This window comes from Panthera tigris, chromosome D1 (assembly GCF_018350195.1).
Source record: "Panthera tigris isolate Pti1 chromosome D1, P.tigris_Pti1_mat1.1, whole genome shotgun sequence".
NCBI lineage: Eukaryota > Metazoa > Chordata > Mammalia > Carnivora > Felidae > Panthera > Panthera tigris.
This window is the reverse complement of record NC_056669.1, coordinates 56,195,747-56,217,120: the sequence shown is the minus strand read 5'-3', so window position 1 is coordinate 56,217,120 and position 21,374 is coordinate 56,195,747. Positions and strand designations below refer to the sequence as shown.

At 54.7% G+C, this 21,374-nt stretch overlaps 1 protein-coding gene across 5 annotated transcripts in view; it reads right to left on the bottom strand.

The window, feature by feature from the left end:
- Window positions 1–208: 208 nt before the first annotated feature.
- Window positions 209–21,374, bottom strand: part of GDPD5 (glycerophosphodiester phosphodiesterase domain containing 5) — an 87,344-nt gene continuing 66,178 nt past the window's right edge. For 4 of the 5 annotated variants that reach the window (XM_042958304.1, XM_042958306.1, XM_042958307.1 and 1 more), the window contains 9 exons: window positions 16,356–16,454; window positions 15,974–16,067; window positions 15,458–15,603; window positions 11,515–11,597; window positions 10,199–10,349; window positions 9,423–9,641; window positions 8,694–8,851; window positions 8,295–8,442; window positions 209–1,180 (listed from right to left, as the gene is read on the bottom strand). In XM_042958304.1, the coding sequence (XP_042814238.1) occupies window positions 425–1,180; window positions 8,295–8,442; window positions 8,694–8,851; window positions 9,423–9,641; window positions 10,199–10,349; window positions 11,515–11,597; window positions 15,458–15,603; window positions 15,974–16,067; window positions 16,356–16,454 (1,854 nt within the window). In that variant the 3' untranslated portion in view covers window positions 209–424. Of the gene's footprint in view, window positions 1,181–3,847; window positions 3,961–6,754; window positions 6,838–8,294; window positions 8,443–8,693; window positions 8,852–9,422; window positions 9,642–10,198; window positions 10,350–11,514; window positions 11,598–15,457; window positions 15,604–15,973; window positions 16,068–16,355; window positions 16,455–21,374 lie in introns of all 5 variants that reach the window. The other variant, XM_007080822.2, reaches the window with a different exon arrangement.

The following is a 21,374-nucleotide window of genomic DNA, read 5'->3' as shown; positions in this document are numbered from 1 at the left end:
CCACCACAGTATGGGGATGCTGGTCCCCAACCCCAGGGTTATTAAGGAACCCCTGGTGTCATGGTGATACTGGGTAGGGGCCCAAGTACCCTGCCACTCTTCTACTCATTTCTGAAAATGCTTCCTCCTTTGGCCAAAACTGAATCCCAAACCCAGCAAGTTCTCTCCCCATCCTCCCACAGACCATTCAGAGACAGCATGTGTCAGGATGGCAGCTTTAATCATATTGGCCAAGGCCGTCAGGCTTGCTCTGCTGTAGGCCTCCTTGGCCATGCCTAGGACACTCTTCCTAGGTGGCCAATGCCCTGTGGCCACTGATGTGGAAACCTGAGGTTGTATCAGTCTGCAGATCTCTTGGGCCTCTGTGCCACTCTGCCCTAGAAGTCTGTTGGACACGAGGACGAGAGATAAAGCAGCCTTAGGCCTATTCTCCTGGCCATCTCCAGCTGTTCCTGGGGACATGGCTCAGTCCCTCTCCTGAGGCAGGGCCAGTGGTGGTAGGAGGCTGGTCAGGGAGGAGTGTCTCCACCACAGCAGGCTTTCTTCTTGGGCTGAACCTCCTTGTGCTTTGAGACTGATGTGAAGAACAGCTGCTGGGGGCAGAGGCCCAGCCCAGGCCCTCAAGGCAGGAGACACCGGAGAAGTCGGCTACCTCAGCATAGACAGGAGGATGGACACACGTGGACACCCACATCCTCAGCTGCCACACGGCCCAGCAGCGAGCCATCAGAGCTTCCAGATCAGGATGCAAGGGAAGGCCTCCGGGGGAGGACCAGGCCCTGGGCCCCAGACTTCCCAGAAGGGGCCCCAGGCCAGCAGGGGCCTCTGCGAGGCTGGAGTTCTGACCTGGCTGGGCCTCAGGAGAGAGGGGAGTCCCCTTCAAGGGGGGCCATGGCTGACGGGGGCCGGAGCCAACGAGGAGGCCGTGGAGCCAGCTCCCAGAGCACTCCAGGTCCAGACATGCTTCTGCCGCTCTCTTGGGTCCCCTGGTCTCCACGTACAGGTACAGGCTGGGACAAACAGGTCTTCGGCTAACGCCCACTCCGGTCTGTGAGAGTCTTGGTGCGGCTGCCACTCCCTCGGTTGTCCTTAGGGGTGGGAGCACTGTTGGCATACGTGTCATAGCTGTTGTCTGAACATACAGAGAGCTCATCGGAAACCTCCATGCCATCGCTGATCTCTGCTGGGCCAGAGGGAGGCAGAACGTGAGTAGGGAGAAGAGAGTTCAGTGAGGATGGCTGGCAGATGAGGGGGAAGGGTAACTCGCAACACACAGCTCCTGTTCAGGCACTTGGAGGCTGATGAAATCACTGGGTTCAGGTGTGCTATTGAGGTTGGTATTCAAGGCCCTCCTTGGACTCTGCAAACACTCTGGCCACACCCCATTCACCTCTCCCCTGGAACTCCACCTCCCAGCCACAGAAAACCACCTGCACCCTCCTGGGCTTGGTGCTCATGTGTTTACTCAGGGCCTTTGCACACACTGGTCCCTCTCCTGGGAGTGACTTCCCCATCGGTACTTTATTTCTTAAAATATGGCTCAATTTTTCTCATCTCTGTTATTATGGTTCCCTAAAAGCCTCCCCTGATCCCCCCACGCTGGGATGGGACCTCCTCATGTCCACCTTAGCCCCTGCTTCCCCCTGCCCCATCGCATCCTGTACTGTCACTATCTGTGGGCCCCACCAACTGGAGTACTTCAAGCACAGGGGTGAGGTCTGGGTGCATCTGTGTCCCTACTGCCTGGCACAGCACCGAACATAGAGCAGAGGCTCAGGAAGTATCTGCTGAGTGGAGCTGAGCCCACCCTGAGTGCCTTGGTGAGGTTGAGGGTCTCTGGAAAGGACCTCTCAACCTGGAGTGGGCAGGGTGGCCTGAGGACTGTGGCTGGCTCCCTCAGAGTCTGTATCCGAAGGTGCTCAATGAATGGCCTTTGGCACTGAAGGAGAGGTGGGGGCCTGCGTGGGCAGAACCTTCCAGGCCTAGAGGCTTTCCATTCACTCCACCCGCCCCTTCTGATTTCCCTGGGCCAGGCTGTAGGAGCCTGGGGACCCCGGGTGCCTTTGGCCCTTACAGGAGCTCCCCAGCGTGGCTAGAGGGCCGAGAACCACCAGGAGAGGCCCTCCAACCCAGCCTTGGTGCTCAGAGAAGGCTCCCAGGAGAGGGCGGTCTTTTGAGCCAAGGGAGGAGGAATGTAAGTGTCCTATAGGCAAGAATCTAAATCCTAAGCACCTAAAACAGTGCCTGGCAATTATCTGTTGAAGGAATGAATAAATAAAGGGGAGAATGAATGAATGGATATTCACACAATCCTAGGAACTAGCTCCCAAACCAGTCACCCCCACTGGGGTATCGTTCATTCAGGCCGTGTTTACCAAGCTCACTGCTGGGTCATGCATGGTGCTAACCCCACAAGCACCCTGTGAGGGGCAGGAGGTGCCAGTCTATTTTATACAGGAAGGGTCTGGTGCCAATATGCTCTGGTTCACACTCTAGTTGGGGACAGAGCTGGGATTTGAACCCCAGTCCATCTGGCTCCTAAATATCCCTCAAATCTCTCCTCTCCTCCGTGTTCCCATGCCTAATCTCTCACCTGAATTTCTGGCTTCCTCATCTCCACCTTCCCCCTCTCTAGTTCACCCTCCATGCTTGTTAGAGGTGGAATTGTACTCTGCCCCCCAAGTTTGTATGTTGAAAGTTCTAGCCCCCAGTACTTCATGATGTGACTTCATTTGAAAATAAGGTTGTTGCAGATGTTAGTTAAGATGAAGTCATCAAGGTGGGCCCTAGTCCAATATGCCTGCTGTCCTTAGGAAGAGTTGAAATTTGTACACAGAGATGCATACTGGGAGAACCACGTAAACACAGATATGACCACCTACAAGTCAAGGAGAGAGGCCTGGGCCAGATCCTTCGCCCACAGTCCTCAGAGTGAATCAACCTTGCCAACACCTTGATTTTGGACTTCTGCCTCCAGAACTGAGACCATAAATTTCTATTGTTTACACCACCAGTTTGGGGGGCTTTGTTACAGCCCTCCTGTAACAGGGACAGATCTGCCTGTGACCATACTCTGCTTTCAAACTGAAGCCCAAGCTCCTGACCACACTCTCGAGGCCCAAGTGCCCCCCTCAGTGCCACCTCAGGGTAAGTGAACCTGAGCCCCCCCCCCACACACCATATGGAATGATAATTCTTGGTACCCCAGTAAGCCATGCCCCCTCACTACCTCTGAACATATGCTGTTCCTGCCTGAATACCCTTCCTTCCCTCTGCTTGGTCAGCCCTCACTTCAAACCCAGACCCCTCCTACTCATCTTTCCCATTCCCACTAGGTCACCTCCTTGCAAAGTGGGCCCCAAGACCCTCACTGTCCCAGAGAGCTCTGACCACTCTTCTCAGCACCCCACTCTGGCTCAGCACACCTGTTGGAGCTCTAGTGACACCCAAGTTTCTATGTATTTGTTCTTACGGCTGCCTCCTCCATCAGACTGGGAATGCCATCGATGGGCTGGCAGCAAGCAGAAGGGAAAAAAATCAATATCTGTGGTGTATAAACCAGGCAAAGGAGGGTAAGCTTTAAAAGCAGACTCCCCCACCCCCACACTTTTGTCCTTTGTCCACCACCCATGGGGCTGACCGCCCCAGGGCTTGGAGTGGATGACAGCATGCGGAGGGGTACATGTTTCTGTATGTGTACTTCATGAAGCTGGGTGGGTACATGTATGTCCGTGCTGTGTTCCTGGCTGTACGTGCTGCGGGAGAATGTGTGTACACATACTCGAGTACATGCGTGGGGTGAAGGTAACTGAGCCCACCGCCCATCTCAACCTGCAGGGCTGCACACCTGAGAAGATGAGCTTCTCCTTCATGATGCTGACATCCCGGCTGGTCCGGCGCACTGCAGCGCTCAGCATGATCTGCTCGGGGTTGTAGCTCCGTATGCCACCCAGGCGCCACCTGCAGAGACGGCCCCATGGGCACAGGTCCTTCCCCACCCTTCCTTGGAGCGAGGATCCTGCCCAATTCCAGAACCTGTCCGGATTGGGCCTGAGAGGCCAGCAGGACTCTTGTCTGACTAGAGATGGGGAAACTGAGGCCCAGAGAAGGGCTTGAGTCAGAGTCCCCTGACTCAGCCAGGGCTCTCCTGCCTCTCTCTGGTCCCCGGAACCCTAGGTCAGCCCTCCTTGCCCAGGAAGATAGTTTGTTTGGGGTTGGTGAGTTCTGTTTCGGGTGCTTGCAGTTGCACGCTGACTTCTGGGGTAAATTGGGGTGGGGGAGCTTAGCAGACCTGACTCTGATGAGCCATCTGTGGGGTACACACCAATCTCAGGGAGTCCTGGCTGATGTGTCGTCCAGCTCCACCATCAGGACCAGGCTGAGTGAAGCCAGTGGGGAAACCCCGGAGTGGAAGTGAAAGAGGGGAGGGAGTGAGGGGAGGAGCTGTGAAGACAAGTGGGGAGCTTGTCTTCACAGGTTCAGAGGCAAGGGTGTCAGTGACTCGGGTGGGCCAGAGGCTGCTCTGTTCCAACAACCCTAGAAGAGTGACCTGTTTCCTCACGGTGAGGCACAGGCTAGATAGAGCATTAATCCCTCTGACAGCTGAGGCAGGGATGAGGTGGGGGATAAAATTAAGCCAATGGGCAAGAGGTGGGGCTGTACGGGGCATGCAGGGACCAGGAAGAGCTGGGGAACTTGGGCTCCTGTACCTAGCCCACAGCAGTTTTTGCTATTGCAGTGCCTCTGAACCAGCCCCAAATCTCTGGTCTCTGAACTTATGACTTGTCCTGCAAACTAGACAGAAAGACTGACTGAACCCCTACCCCCATTCCCACCAAGAGAAGCAGGGGTCAGCTTGGAAACAAGAACCCAACCCCTCGGACATTGAGCCCTGCGGGGGTGGTGCGGGCAGCCCGGACTCCATGAGAAATCAGTTGTTTCCAGATGGGGTCAGCACAGCAGAAATGGACAGACAGATGGACAGGCAGATGGGTGAATGAAAAGAACAGACAGACAAGGGGGAAGCAGGAAGCAGAGGGGAAGGCAGCCTGTGCTCTGGCTGGGCTGGCTGCCCTACATGTCCTTGAGGGCAGCGATAGGTCTCTTATCTGCCACTGTGTCCCTGGCACCAACCTCAATGTCTGCTGTGTGGCAGGTGCCCATAGTATTGGTTCAGTGAGTGAATGGAGGAAGGGGGCCCGCAGGGAATGATATTCTCCCTCAGGGTCCCCTCTTCCATCAGTCCTCTGCTGACCCCCAGGAAGACAGTGACATGACCCTGGCTGGACATGTCCATCCCAGCACCTAGGCCACCTTGGCTGGCCCCCATCCAGCACACCGGGGCTCCGAGAGCGAAGGCCTGGCTCCCCACTGCAGGCCCAGCACAGCACCAGCACATGCGGATGTCTGCTGGCTGCAAATGAAGGACCAGGTACGTGTCCCTTTGCTGCACTCAGCCCCTCAGCCAGGGAGGGTCCTCTGGAAGCTGGTTAGTGAGGCTGTATAAAGCAGGAGGGCCCAAGGCACTTAGCTAAGGTGAGGGCTTGGACCCCAGGACCTAGGACTCCTGTTGGAAATTAACATAGAACCCAGGAGGAAAGTGTCAGGCCAGGGTCTCTGCAGCCAGGCACATCTAGGACAGGAAGCTCAACCACTGTGGGGTGCCCCCAGGGGAAAGCAGGGAGGCTGTGTGTATAAGGGGGGGGCAGGAGTCACAAAGTGAGAGACACAGAGAAAGATAAACAGAGGCAAAGCCAAAAGTGGGAAGGGGGGAACAGAACTTGGTAGGGTAGTGGCGAAGGCCCCTGCGAGTGCTAGAGTTGGTGGCAGGGGAGGGACAGCCAGGCACAGCCCCTCCCCCGAGGGAGCCGCTTTGGTGCTAAGAGAGGCCAGGTCAGCAAACCTGCAGGGAAGCATGGGTTCCCATCCACAGAGACAGCGAGGAGGAACAAAGGGCAGAGGGACACACATGGCAAGATGGGGAGAGAAGGGAGGATTGTGGGGGAGAGAAGGAGGGCAGGGGACAGCAGGAGGCTTCAGGCGAGGGGAGGTGTCTGGGAGGGTGACCCGCGAGGGACCCTGACCCAGGCACCGGCTCAGTGCACGGCAGGTTTTCAGAGGGAACTGGAGAAGGGAATGGCAAGGAAGAGGGAGAAAGAGGGACAGGAGAGGAAGACCACACCAGAATTACCTGATCAAGTGATAGCTGTGAGATGCCAGAGTGCAGCAGAGAGGGGGGTGGGGAGAGAGAGGAGGGACATGCGCCGGATCAGAGCGGTGTGTGACAGAGAGAGAACGTCAGTCAGGAATAGAACGGCCAGTTGTTGTCTGTGGCTGGTTTGGGGCCCCTGCCTGGCCCTAAACCCTCCCCCAGACCAACCCCACTTCCCCACTGCAGCCACCAGCTCAGCTGCTACCCTGACAGGCAGGAGGTCTCCAGCACGGCACACCTGAGTGCCGGTGACAACCCAGGCCCCGGGGAACAGGTCAAGACACAAGCCAAAGTCCACATAGCAAATCATGTCAGAGCTTGGTTGGCTATGGGCTCCTAGCCGGGTACCTGTTCCCGAAGCCACTCAGCTCTGGCTGAGGAGGACGGGCTGCAGGCCACTGGGCAGTCCTCCTCCTACCCTGAACACGCTGCCTGGTCAGGGCTTCTCCTGGCCCAGGACTTGGGGAGGTTTGACTGGCTGAGGTGGGGGCTAGCCTGCTGTGGGGCAGGGAAGGCTGTGGAAGGGCGTCCAAGCCTACTCACTTCTGGAGCACGAAGATGCCAATGATGAGGCTGAAGGAGACCAGGTCTGCAGTGACCCACATGAGACAGTACTCGTCCGGGGGCTGTGGACAGATGGCCAGTGGCCAGTTTTCAGTCCTGGCCAGTCCATACCAGGGCCCCAGACCGAGGGTCCATATGGGCAGGGGGACCCCACGTCACTATCAGGGATGGGCTGGGAGGATCCAGAGGGGGCTTCGGGGCTTGAGATGATATTTTGTAGGAGTAGGCTCTGAACACTGTAAGCGTGTGTGTGTGTGTGTGTGTGTGTGTGTGTGTGTATATGTAGGATAAAAAAGATCTGTGTGGGGTGTCTGGTGGCTCAGTCATTAAGCATCTGACTTCGGCTCAGGTCATGATCTCACAGTTTGTGAGTTTGAGTCCCACATCAGGTGAGCACGAACCCCGCTTCGGTGAGCCCCACTTCTCTCTCTGTCCCTCACTCACTTGTACCCCTCCCGTCTTTCTCACTCAAAAAAAAAAAAAAAAAAAAAGATCTGTGTGGTATTCAGGGTAGAGGTGGCATTTGTGAATAAGCCTGGTGGGTTTGTGTGCTTAAGGGGGGCTCCAAGCAGAAGCTGAGTAACAAAAGACAAATAGCTGAATGTGGGGGTGTGACTAGTACGTATGCAGGGGTGTGTGTGGCATCTGTGCAGGTGTGAGATTACGTGTGTCACTGTAGGGTGTTGAGTGAAGGCCTGCCCGCTCCCGGGGCCAGGGAGGGCAAAGCCTCCAGTGTAGCCAGGCCTTGATGTCAGGTGAGCTGTGGAGGAGGGACGGGGCCTGGACAAAGGAGCACTTCTTGCTGCTGGTCAGCTGCTGTCGCCTGAACCTCCGAGTGTGCGCACTGCTGGTTCCCAGCAGAGCCTCTAGAGGTTTGCAAGGACCTCTGGTAGGTGGACGGACACAACCATCCATAACCTAGCTCTGGTTACTTGACCCTGACACTGTCTCAGCCATAACAAGACCCTCAGACTGGCTGTCCTGTCCTCACGGAAATGGCAGTGGGGAGCCAGGGGGAGCATAGTGGGGAGTGGGGGGCTCCCCCAGTGACAGAGCTGGGACTGGAGCCCAGGCCAGTCTATAGGGACCCAATCAACCAGTTGAAAACTGGTTTTATTTGGTGTATTCTCAGAGAAGCTTTTAAATGTTCCCTATCTTTGTCCTGTTGTTACCCTCTTTTTCTAATGCCTTCTCCTTCTTCAAAACAAAATATAACAAACTCCCGAAACCCAACCCCCAAGTAGTAATTTACTCCTCTGGGGCCCTTAAATGATGTTTTTCTCCCTGTGGGTTGGGCCCAGGTTCTTCCCACCCCCCAGCACCTTAGTGCAGACTCCAGAGGCCATGAAGATCTTCCTCTTGCCTCAATCCTATACCCCCTACCACGTGCTGCCCCCACCCTTGAGACCTCACCAGAGAGCCCTGAGCATCGAGCCTACCCCCCCACCCTGTATCACAGGCTCCCTCTACACCCCCAGGTGCCCTCCTGCACACACCCCCCAACAATTTCCCAACTTACCATGATCCAGAGAGGGGAAGGCACCTGGGACAGGGTATGGGAGTTGTCGGAGGTGACAGATGGGACTCCTGCACACCACAGCAAAGAGAAGAGCCACGGTGCATTGACCGTGTAGAGGTTCACACTCAAGTTCCAGGACGCATAGTCCCTGTGGGGCAGGGGGACGGAGGCTGGTCAGCCCTCAGACTGGGGCCTCCGGGCCTGTAAAGCATGTCCCCCTTCACGAACCTCCTGGCCCTGGAGAAAGGAACACCCACAACTGGCCCTGGAGAAAGGAATCTCCACTCCCAGAGGACCAAACTCAGACAAAACCTGGATCTGCCTGATGCTCTCCACCTCCACTCTTTGAACCAGGAACTCTGTGCATCCAGCCTCCCCCTGGTGAGCTGGGGCAGGCACCTGAGCTCCTGGCGGGACACCTGAGTGTAGCGCAGGTTCAGCCTCTGGATGTGGCCTCTCCGCAGGCTGGCGGCCGCCTCCTTGGAACCTGATGTCTGCTGGAAGCCAGGAGCCACCTTCCGCACAAAGGGCCTCTGCCTGTTAGGCAGCCACATGACCTGCAGGCAGGAGAGGGGGCAGCCTCGACTTTCTCTTCCGTTAAAGAAGCCTGAAGCCCCTGGAAGGTTTCAGAGAGCTGGGACCTGGCACACAGTGGAGCTTATGTGTAATCATTATCTACAGGGCTCAACCTGGTCCCAGCCAAGGCTGTGCAATTGCTCTGGCAACAACTCAGGGAGCTTCCCCTGTAGACCCCTGTCATGACAAGACTGATAACCCAAGCGTCAGTCACTCTATAGGATGCCACCAGTTTAGTGTGCTGCCATACATTCGTTTCGAATTCCTCTGACCCCCAAGTATTACAGCACAAGGATGCGGGCAGTGCTTTGTGGAAATAGCAGTGTCCCAGAGAACCTGCTCCTGCCCTTTGTACATTTTAAAGGGCTTTCTTGTTTCCCTCTTGTCTCCGCGACTACCCTGTCAGGAAGGCAAGGGGCATGCTACCCCCATTCTACAAATGTGGAAACTGAGGTCTGGACAGGGGGGCACAGTGAAGTTATGCTGGAGTCCTGCTCCAGCCAGGCCTGGGTTTCCAGGGGAGCAGAGCAGGGCTGCTGAGCAGGGCCTCACCTGGTGCTGGGGGAACCCAGAGCGCAGCAAGGCCTCCAGCGTGACATTGAGGAAGCTGCCACGGTAGGGGTGCTCCCGTGGTGGGTCACGCAGGTTGAGCAGCAGCGTGGCATTGCCCTTGGCCAGCTCCAGGAGCTCTGCTAAGCTGCAGATGGACTGGTTCTGGGCCTCCCTGTGGTCGGAGGGTGACAGAGAGCTGGCCGTCCAGAAGGGATCCGTCTGGCAGAGATAGGAACACACATGGCTGCCTCGCCAGCCCTTTGGGGCCTCCGTGTGCCTTCTTGGCCACTAAGCACGGAGACCCCTGAGCTGCCAGTGTCTGCTGGTGTGTGGGTCAGGTAAATTGATAACTGTGGCCCTGTGGGGCTTCTAGAAGACCCCAACCCTAACTTCTCTGGGCCACACCTGTTTTCCTGAAAGAATCACCTGCTTGGAACTTATCCCAGACCCCAGCACATTTCTCTTTTAGTAGCATTTCACACCAGAGAACCAATTTCCCTCTAGAGTTTGACAGAGTTAATAGTTTTACCTGTTAACTCTATCATCACCGCCAACTTTTTCTGATGTGGGAGACAGAACCAGAAGAAGCAGTGACAACCATGAGATCTGGGCTTCAGTGGCTGGAGCCGAAGCAGGCCACTAACCAACCTGGCTGTGAGTCATTGATGCTAGGGGACTAGGGGTCATCTGAGCTGATGACCACTCCCGGCCCTCTCACTCCATGGGGTCCCCGCCTGTGCTTTCCATGCCTAGGACTGGGACAGGTACAGCCAGACCTTCAGGAACCACTGGCCGGCATTGAGCCTCTGCAGGATGGTCCAGTTCAGCATGGAGGCGGGCCTGCGGGCGAGCTCCGGAAACTCCTCCTCCACGTTGGTGGTGCGCCGCAGGGTGGTGTCATGCATGAGGAAGGGCACGCCATCCAGGCTACGGGAAGGTGGGGTTCCCAAGTCACCGTCCACCCAGGTCCCTCACCTGCCCACCAGTCATCCCCTCACCAACACACATAGGCTCCTTCCCATCCACTTATACAACCCCCGTGACATCCAGGCAGGCTTTGCCTCTGTGGACCTCAGGTTCCCTGTCTGCACAGGGAGGGCAGTGGACTCACAGGTGACTCCTTCTGGCTCTCTGTGAGGGTCAGATGGGGTTAGGGACTGCTGAGGATGGAGGGCTGGGTCTATTTTTTCAGCAGCCCTGACAGATAGTGCTGCCTCGTTTGATAGTGGGGAAACTGAGGCTGAGAGGGAAGTACCTAGCTCAAGACCCATTAGCCAGTAAATGGTATAACCTTACTTAGAACCCGGGCCATGTGATGCCATACTAGAACAGTACAAATGCAGGCCCCTTTGACAAATTCCCCCTTCCCACCATCCTGGTCTACCCGTTTGGGGCTGCCGATACCACATATGATGTCATAGTGTGAAATAGTAAAAGGCACCTGTGCCCCCCTGCCTCAAGGCATTTTTACCTCCGTCTGCTAGAAAGTTTCGATACACACACAATTCTGTGGTATCTACACTGGGACCAGTGGGTTCTCTAACAATGATATCTATGCTTGGCCCCTCACGTATGTGGTGTCTTGTTCACTACACAACCTGTGTAGCTAAACATGGCAGCCCCGCCTCCTTCCCCTCTCAGAGATAATCTGTTGTGAAACTGGTATGAGTTCTTCTTGACCTTTCATGTTAAGACATGCTTTTAAAATCTACACGTTGAAAACGGTCAAATCATTTTCTGCGTCTTCTAAATATAATTGACATCACAGTGAATATATCACTCTGCAGTGTGCTCATTCCACCCATTGGTGTTTGAACCATCTTGCTGAGCCACACAGATCTAGTCTTTCCTTCAAGTAGATCTGTGGCAGGACTCCAGGTCCCAAACACTCACCCCTGCTTGAACCAAGAGCATGTGTTTATTTCCCTATTTTATATCCTGGCATTAGGCACAAACAGGGTGTCAGCCCTGTGGCAGATCATCCAAGCCCCAAGCCCCATCTCTGAGGCTCTGGGACCTGAGGTTTCTCCAGCAGGGTCCCGGATGAGGCAGGGATGAGAGGCCTTGTGGTCCTCTTGACCCCCACACCTACCTGATGGTGACATCAGCCTGTAGCCCATACAGCTTCTGCTCCAGGGCCTTCCGGAAGGACATCAGTGTGTGCTCTGGGGCCAGCTGGGCAGGAAGGGAGAGCCGAGATTTAGCTGATGTACACCTCCCCAGCCAATCTAGAACCTTCCATGTTGGGAGGCTGGAGTAACTCTGGTTCTAATTCCAACTCCTCCAAGCAGTAGCTGTGGGACCCTGGACACCCATGCAGCTTCTCAGAGGCTCGGTCTCTTCATCTGTGAAATCATGCCTGCCTCACAGGTTTTTTTGGGGGTGGGGTGGGGAGGAGGCAAGGTGGTTAGTGTTGATGTATATATGGGGGTATGAGGGTTTTTATACAGTCCTCTGCCTCGTCACAGTCTTGGGCTGGGATGCAAGCCATGTTTCCTCCCAATTATACCCGGTGGAGATCCCAGAGGGAGAGGGGAGGGGACACAGGATGGCACCGTTTCCAGCCATGACAAGGCCATCCCCCAGGCTGTTACATGGATTAAAAGCCCCCAACCATGCTGCCTGACGTACAATAAATGCTTAATAAATGACTATTAATCCTATAGCATACACATCAGAAGATCTGGTTCTAGCCCTGGCCCTGCCATAAAGTAACTTTGTAACCGCTGGTGCATCTCTTTCTCCTATGGACCTCAGTTTCCCCATTTTCCCCCTGGGGTATATATTCACTGTTCTCTGAGGGTCCTTCCAGTGGGGAGAGTTGGAGTTTGAAGTCTCCCTCCCTAGTTCTGTCTTGCCTGAAGACCCTGTCATACCCTTTGTTGCCACTGGGGGTCACCACCATATCAAGGAGTGGGCTAGGACCCAGCGCAGTGCGGGCTGGAACAGGGAGGGGAGTGAGGACTCCTGGCAGTGAAGGAATGGGGTGGAAGGGGTTCCTGCGACTGATCTCACTTCCCACAAGACACATGCCCATCTTCTCTCCCTCTGGCCATGCCGCTCCAACATGTAACACATTACCCTCCCCTGGGAGGCAGCCTGGCACAGCAAGGGCTGTGGGGACTGAGAAGGAGCAATTCGACTTCCCAGTCGCTTACCTTCTGCACCTTGGTTTCTTTAGCTATAAAATAGGCTAGTGTTATCAAGCTCACAGATGAAATAAGGGGCATCAGCAGTCTATAACTGAGTTCCTTTCTTCCACTTTTCTTGGGGCAGAGCAGCTTTGGGGGACGTGGCTACCTTCTCCCAGTCAGGTGGGCTGTGTGTGGCCCCACCGAGAGGCAGTTGTTAACAAGGCCATAGAGGCATCTAGAGACAGGCATGGACTCGGTGGAGTTCCTGCCCAGCTCGCCTCTAAACGTCCTGCGGCCAGGCCTCTCACAAGAGGTGCCATTGCTCTTCTGGGGGCTGAGGCTGCAGAAGGTTAACTGTGCGAAGACACGAAGGAGCACAGCGGGGTCTACAAAGACCCTTGGGGAACAGAGGAAGTGACTAGGAAGGGCAGAGTCTCTTCTCCAGAGGCTTTTTAGTCAGGTCTCCCGGGGATAGGTGCTTGCCTCCGGGAGAGGGAGGCATGGAAACCTAGCCCTCCTTGGCCAGCCTTGGGACTCCAGGAGGGCTCTAAGAAACATGTGGGATTTCAGGGTGAATTCTTAATCCCTACCTGTCTCATGCCTGAGCCCAAGTGGGGTTCTTTTCTCGAGTGTGTATGTGAGGGGTGGCTGTCACAAACTCAGGTGGGCAGGCCACTGTGGTTAAAAGTCCCGACTTTGGAGTTAGTCTGACCAAATATTAAAGAACACACACATACAAACACATACACACATCCAGCTGCACCCACAGAGGAACCATATACCCAAGGGCACACGGACACACCAAGACAGCAATGTGCACTTGGGCTTATCACACACAGATGTGTGGATCCAGACCCAGTGATACACACAGGTGTAGACACCGATACATGTGCATGCACAGTGACACATGGAGCCGTGTCAGACACTCGTGCTGGCCCCTCAAAAACCACCAAGAGGATGCAATCAGCCAGATCCACAACATGGGAAATTCTACACGACAAATGACTCCATTTCTTTGACAAATAAACAGCATATGGAAAAAAGGGAGGGGGACTGTTCCATACTAAGAGATACTTGGAAGACATGTCAACCAGATGCACTACGTGTTCTCCATGTGGATCCTGATTTTTAACAACTGTAAAAAGGTATTTTTGAGACAACAAAGGAAAACTGAACATGGATTCAGTATTAGATAATATTAAAGAATTATTATTAATTTTGTTGGGTGTGACAGCAGCATTATAGTTTTGGCTATGTTTAAAAGAAAAAAGTCCTTATGTATTAGAGATACATATATATGAAGTATATATGGGCAAAATGATAGGATGTTTGGGATTTGTTTTAAAATATTACATCAGAAAAGAAAAAGTAGGGAGACAGATGAAACAAAGGATGGCAAGAACATTGATAAATATTGAAGGTGGTCTTGGATTCCTTATATTACTCTTCATTATATGATTCCTTATACAATTCTTGCCACTTCTGTGAATGTTACTTTTTCCTACTAAAAAAATGATCCATGCTGGGGCCACCTGGTTCCTTCCCCTTGGCTGAGTGCCCACCCCCCTCGGCACACCTACTTGTCCCCTGGCCTCCAGAGCAGGTGGGTGGGTAATCTGGGTCATGGATGGAAGAGGTGCTGTAACCTTGGGCCCTGCCCACTTGCAAAGGCTATGCTTCTAAATTATCCTCACAATGGTCAGCAGCATGAGGCTCAGAGGGGACTGGTGATCCCCGAGACACACAGGCAATATGGGACAAAACTGGACCCCAAATCCAGATCCCTCTGGCTCCAGAGCCATGGCCTTTCCAGCTGTTTGCCTCCTGGAGGTACTGGGACCAGCGAAGGGTGTGTTGGGAGGGTACCAGGGGCCAGTTCAGGCACAGGTATCTGAATCTTACCTACAGAACGGGCACAGTAACACTCAGCACAGGAAGTGGGGAAAAACCTAAGGGTGATTCACAGCCCCACCAGACTTAACACCTTTTAAAAGTTACTTTGTGAGGCTGCCTTGACTGCCCTGAAATTCAATGATACATGGAACTCTCAATCACTGCAAAAAAAAAAAAAAAAAAGAAAAGAAAGAAAGAAACTCTCATGCAGGCCCCGAGCGCCTCCTGGTGGTGATAATAGGTCCTGCCTCTGTTAAGAACCACAAAGTCAAGGTGTTGGTGCAGGAGAACCCCCTGGTCCAGAGAAGGGAGACAGCCTGCCCCAGAAGCCAGGAATCTCTCTCTCTCACTCTCTGTGTGCTAGGCTCATAGCTGGGTACTTCACATGGCCCACCGTGCAGGCACTCTTGTTATCCCAAGACACAAGATGAGGAAACCGGCACAGAGCAGACGTGGATTGGTGCAGGCTCCCACAGCTGCCAAAGGGCTGAGGAAGCATGGCTCTGGAGCCACCCTCTAAACTACTGCTGGGTCACAGGGCTCTGACTTTGACTCCCTTCTGTCTCTAATTCAACCCTCTTCAAGTACCTTCCCTCTAGCAGTGGGCTCTGAGTTGTACCTGTTCCCTTCTGTATCCCACAGCCCAGAGGGTTCTCCTGCAATCCGGGGACCGGCTGTCCTCCCCACACCCAGCTCCCCCTCTCTCCCGGGCATTCCCAACCCACAACCTAGCCTGCCTGTATCTTTCCAGGGCCCTCAGGATAAAAACTTAAATCTTTTTAGCGAGATGCCTTCAGGACTCTTCAGGATTCAGTCCCATCTGAGCTCCCCAGCTTTTTCACCAACCCTTCCCATATGCCCCCCAAAAGGGCTAAAGATTCCTGCTATTACCATATTACACATATTATATCTTCCCTACAAGGAGATAGGTCTTGGCCTGTCTCCCCTAGAATGGCAGAACTGCCCACCCCCCTCTCTGCTCTGTTAGGACCCTCAGGTGGTACTCACCATAGGAGCCCCACGGTGGCCAATGAGGGCAGGCTTGGGGCCCAGGTCCTTTTTCTCCATGATGCAGGGAGATGAGATGGTGAGAGGGACCAGGTAGAAGGCAAATACCATGGCAAAGAAGATACAGAGAATGGCCACCTGGGAGGCTGCAGACATCGGCCGTGAGTCAGGCTACCTGGTGAGCTGTTTGGCTTTCCACAGGGCCCACCCGTGAATCCTGAGCAGGCTGGGGTTGGGGTGGGGGCCCCTCTTCCCTCTACCTGTCAGGACCCAATGCTTTGAGGGGACCCTACACCATGGCCAGCCCCCATCTGGCTCGGAAGGCAAGCTGGACTTCTAACTCACACACAGACACACAGAGGAGGAAACGTGCAAGGCTGACCGAGGCTGCGACCCTCAGTGGACCCTGTGGGTCACTCCGAACCAGGACCTCCATGCTGAGAGTGGCCACCTAGGTGATGTCCAGGTGGGGGCAGGACAAGCTGGTTTTGGTACTTGGGAGGCAGTCATACTTACAGGACCGCTCTGCACGGGCGAACTGTCCTGCCACAATCCAGGAGAGCGCGGTGATGGCGGCCAGGGCCCCCACATGCAGGAATGGCGCTGTGCCCTTGTGTGCGGGAAGGGGCAAGAGGAACCATGAGCTCCCAGCCATGCCTAGACCCTCTGGTCACCAACACCCTGACAGCCAGCCTATCTGTGTCCGTGGGGTGGGCAACTCTTATCTCTGCAGAAACCCCAAGGTGTAGCACCCTCCCTGCTCTGACTTGCTCTGTGATCTGGGCCCCTCCCTGCCCCCTCTGGGCCTTCGTCTGGAGAGATGTGAGTGATGAAAAGGCACTGCCTTGTGTTGAAGGTCCTGGGGAAGTGGCTGCCCAGCCCTCCCTCACCCCCTCACCTGCAGGGAGATCAGCAGCACCTCCCACTCGTCCTCCCACAGCTGGGCCACGGCCGACATGGCCACCACCGTGGACACCAGGATGACCACCAGCCCCATCTGAAAGGGGAAGAGTCACCAGACAGGAGGTCAGAGCAGGTGTGTCTGGACAGCCCGAGCATCCCCAGTGCATCTGAGAGAGGGGCAGGGAAGCAGAGACTGCGGAAGAGGCACGGGGAGAAACGGAGAGTGTGAGAGAGACCAACAAAGCAGGGAAGGGGGGAAGCAGAAGAAAGCCAGGCACAATGGAGAGAAAGCCAGAGATGGCTAGCCAGAAATGACAGTGAGAGACAGAGGCAGGAGGCCAGGGGACCTCCAGAGAACAGAAGGGAGGCTGAGGAGGAGAGATGGTGGTAGGAAGCTGGGGGGAGGCGTAGGCACAGCCCAACATTCAGCCCCACTGAGGGTGTGAGGAGGGGAGACTCTTGGCCCGTGGGGGCCTCTCGTGGGCCCAGCCAGTCATGTCGAAGGCCTCACTTAGCCCTGCCAGCAGCCCTTGAGGTGAAGGGTGACTTATCTAGGCCGCAGGGGCAGGAGGCTGGGGAGCCGGTTCCCCCACAGGAGCCCATACCCCCTCAGGCTGGAGCGGGCGGGAAGTGAGGCAGAGCTCTGGCCCACTGGCCCCACAGCCAGGGCTCCCCGCTCCTGCCCCTGAGCTTCCAGCTTCTACTGTGTTTACGGGGGCTGCCCTCTCGGCTGCCTCCTAGAGGAAACAAGGAGCACACCTTGGAGGGCAGACAAGATGGAAGCTTCAAGGGACAGAGAGCTTTGGGGACAGTTGGGATCTGAAACCTCTCACGCAGCACAAGATGCTCCCCAGACTAAGTGGAGCCTGAAGCCTGGTTTCTGGCTACTCAGCCCCCAGCCCCACCCTCTACCCCCCTGCTCGGCGCTCATTCCAGCCACCTTCCGCTCACCGCCAAGCCTGGCAACTTAAGGCTCAGGTCACATCTCTACCCCAAAGCCCCCACGCCCCTCTCCATAACGGGCCAAGTCAAGGCCACCGTCTCCTGCCTTCACTGACTTCCTACTGCCGCTGCAAGCTGTTTCCCCACTGCCCCCCTTCCCTTCCTGCTGTGCCTTTCCCGGAGGTGGAGGCAGAGGCGGCTGTGTTGTGAGAGCCCTCCCAAACGGAACTGAACAAGATAGGATGGTGAGGGCAGACACTGGCTGCTCCATCTTCCCTCCCTGCCAGGCAGAGGAGATTCATTCTGGCCTGGGATTAAGTTTCCCTTTGGAGCTTTGTCATTCGGCCCATCAGCCTGAAACGAATGTTCCAATGAGAAACAGTAATAAGGCGGAGATGGGTAGGGGCCTTTATGGACTGTAACGTACTGGCCTGGGGCGGGGGGGACGGGCAAGAGAAGGGGAGAAACACAGGGACACAGAGGAGGGAGGGCCTTTGTGCCTGGGGCAGGGACATCCTGTTTTCCTCACGTTTACTCTTGTAAGGTCCCAGGTGAGGTCATTATCACCTTGATATCACACATAGGGAAACAGCTCAGCATAAGGGCCGGCTTGCCACGTAGCTCTGAGGGGGCAGATACTGAAGCAAACTCCATGGTCTGTCCCAGAGGTCATGCTCTTTCTGGGAAGTCACGCTGCAGTAGAGGGAGGCCAAGGAGTGTCCTGAGGGTCCCCGAGAATCCTCCTCAACACACAGGCTCCCTGCCCCCTGCTGCCCCCTGCAGACAGGTCCCGGGCACAGCAAATGTCTCGGAAGGGTTGTTCCTGACAGTCTTATTACATTTAACTGCTAGGGGAAATACTTGCAATAAAACTGATTTCCCATAATCCTAATGCAATTAAAATTTTTATTCTGAGCTTTGCAGCTGCTGTCGTGGCAACCATTATGCTCGGCAGCATTACCGCAGTGTTCAGTGTCTGTGGGACCCCCCCCACCCCACGCTGTGTCCTTAAGACACATTACCAGCACTGATCCCCAGCAACGTGACCATCGATCCTCAAATCGGACCGGAAAGGATAAAGCCCACCCAGAAGGCCCAGAGATGGCCCACTGTCCTCTGAAAGCGGTCTTTGGTCTTCTGTGCAGGTGGGATGGTGGCTTGAGGGGACAGTGGAAGGGACGGAGGACACAGGAGGCACCTCCGTGCAGCGAACCTCGCCTGCATGCTGGCATCCAGGAGGAGCTGGAAGCCAGCCTGGCAGAGGGGGCAGCAGGTCAGCCTCCTGGGGGCGGCTGGAATCTGGGTTCTACGATCCAAATGGCAGGTGACGGGCCAGGGCTCGGGGCTGCACGAGCCACACCCTTCAGTCAGATCCCAGCCCCTCAGCCTAATGGGAGAGGCTAACCTCCGGAAGCATGTTTCCTGGGCGGTGCAATGGGGGGATGAGTGCCCACCAGCCAGGGGTTTGGGGATGAGGGAGAGAGAGCAATGGCGTGCTAAGCACAGGGTTGGTACCCAAATAGTAAATGCTTACCAAATGTTAGTGGTGTGATTTGAAAACGTGGGCATAATATCCAATGACCAAGATGATTACCAGGAGTGACTGAAACACTGTGGAAAGTGTCTGACGCACAGAGTAAGCGCCCACTACAGGATCGCTACGGCCATCGGCTATCGTGATGAGCGGGCCCGGCGTGGATGTGCCTTCCTACATACGCTGCAGCTGGAGGGGGAGAGGCTAGACGGCTGGGAAGAACTGGGGAGCCTGCGCCGGTCGTTTGGAGGGATTCTGAATTCATGGGGAGCGCTGATGAAGGGAACGTGGTCAGATGGTACACAGGCGCCAATGGGGCCGGGGGGGGGGGGGGGGGGGGGGGGGGGGGGGAGGGGAAGGAGGGCGTAGAAGCACAGGCCCTGCCCCAGCTCAGTCAGTACTGACACATGACTGTGGCGCCCAGTCCTCTTCCCTGGGCCTCAGGTTGGGTCACTGGCAGACACATCCTCCACGCAGGCCCTGGGCTGGGGACTGCCGCCACTCTGGCAGGGGAGTCAGGCAAGGTCGCACGGAGGCCGTGGGGTGTGATCAGTGCCGGGACTGGTGGGGGGCAGCCTGGGGAGGTGGGAGCTGTGGTGAGAGCCCCTCACAGCAGTGGTGTCTGGGTGGATTCTGGCGTTGTGGCTGGGTGGGGCAGGAAGGGGACATCTCGGGGAAACAACCTCCTGTTTACTGGAAAGCCCCGCACTTCTCATCTTCTGGGCCTCTGGACTTGTCTCCTGTTTCTGGGAAGCAGGACCTTTGGGAGGACTAGGGTGGATGGGGAAGGTCCCCAAGTAGACACCCAGATCTGCTCACGCTACCCTGCCTGTCCCAAGTGCCCTGCATTGTCCTGGGCCCCTCTGTTCTGCAGCCCACCCTTACCCATGACCCTAGGGAACCAGAGGCTCTCAAAATAAAGATCATGATTAAAACATAATCTAAAATTATAGTTCTTAAAGCAGTATTATATAGGCATGAGACCAGAGAGGTAAGTGAAAGTAAATAAAAACAACAACAACAACCAGGAACAGATCTAAATACATTAAAAAAAAAAAACAAAAAACAAAAAAAAAAAACTAGTCTACTATAAAAGTGGCATCTCAAATTAGAGGGGGAGAATGGATTACTGAACAGAGAGTAGGGACCTGGGAAGCCATCTAAAAAAGAACAAAGATCACACTATACTCCCAAATAAACTTCCAAAAAGATAAAACAAATAAATGTTAAAAAAAAAAATTAGGAACCCAGAAACCTATAATTACCAAATGATACCAACAGAGAAATTTTTTTATATTCTTGGAGTGGGAAAGACTTTTCTTTTCTTTTTTTTTTTTTTTAAGTTTATTTAATTTTGAGAGGGCAGGGGAGAGAGAGAGACAGAGGGAGATGGGCAGACAGAAGAGAGAGAGAGAGAGAGAGAGAGACAGAGAATCTCAAGCAGTTACTGCACTGTGAGTGCAGAGTACGATGCAGGGCTCTCAGAGAGAAAGAGATCTCAGAGATCTCACAGAGAGAGAGAGAGATCATGACCCGAACTGAAATCAAGAGTCAGAGCCTTAACCGACCGAGCCACCCAGCTGTCCCTAGGGAAAGACTTTCCTAAGTCTGACACAAAATCCAGGAGACATAAAGAGATGACAGATTCACATCCGGAAAAATAAAAAAATTCCTATGGCAAAAACACAAGCCCAATCGAAAGATGAATTAGGAAGAATCATCTGCAGTTCACTGGCCAAAGGGCTAATTTTCTGAATCTAGAAAGAGCTCCTACAAATTACTACGCAAAAAGCACATCCCACCGCAAAAAGGGCAAAAGAGACGAAGAGCCAGTTTATGAAAAAGGAAACGCAAATGACTCAAGCTTGGGGGAGATGCTGAGTCTAAGTCATCACAAGGGAAATGCAGATTAAAGCTACACTGAGGCTCATCCTCACCCATCACATTGGCCAAAGTCAAGAAACCGGTGAACGCTTGATGGCGAGCGTGCTCTCTAAGCACAGAGGCATGGGTTGGTGGCCCGTGGCAAGGAGGCAGTTTGGCAGGAGCTAGTGAAAGTGCGTGCTCTTTACCTCGCACCTCCCCGCCCGGGTCGCTGCCGCATTGTGCCGCGTGCACTGGGACATCGGGCGGGCCCACCAGCCTCGGGAACCAGGGATGAGACGGCGGGGCAGGAGCAAGGGATGGACGCGATGGGAATGTTCTCAATGCACTGAAGGGCAAAGAGCTCCAATTTTGTCAGGGCGCAGAGGCAGCAGGCCGGTACTTGTGTTCAGAGAAGAAGGAAACGAAGAAACCAGATGTGTATTTGCAGGTACTTAAAATATCGCTGGAAGGATAGGAGGGAGATTTACATTGCCTACTTTTTAGTACCTTTTTAATTTTGAACCATGTCCATATAGATGGTCAAAAATTGGTTAAAACAAAAAAGAATAAGGATTCTTTAGAGTCATAGAAACAAAATAGTAGAACTCTAGCCCCTACTTGAATACTCCTGGCCCCCGGGAACTCCCTCGCTCCAGATGCCGTGGCTCCAGC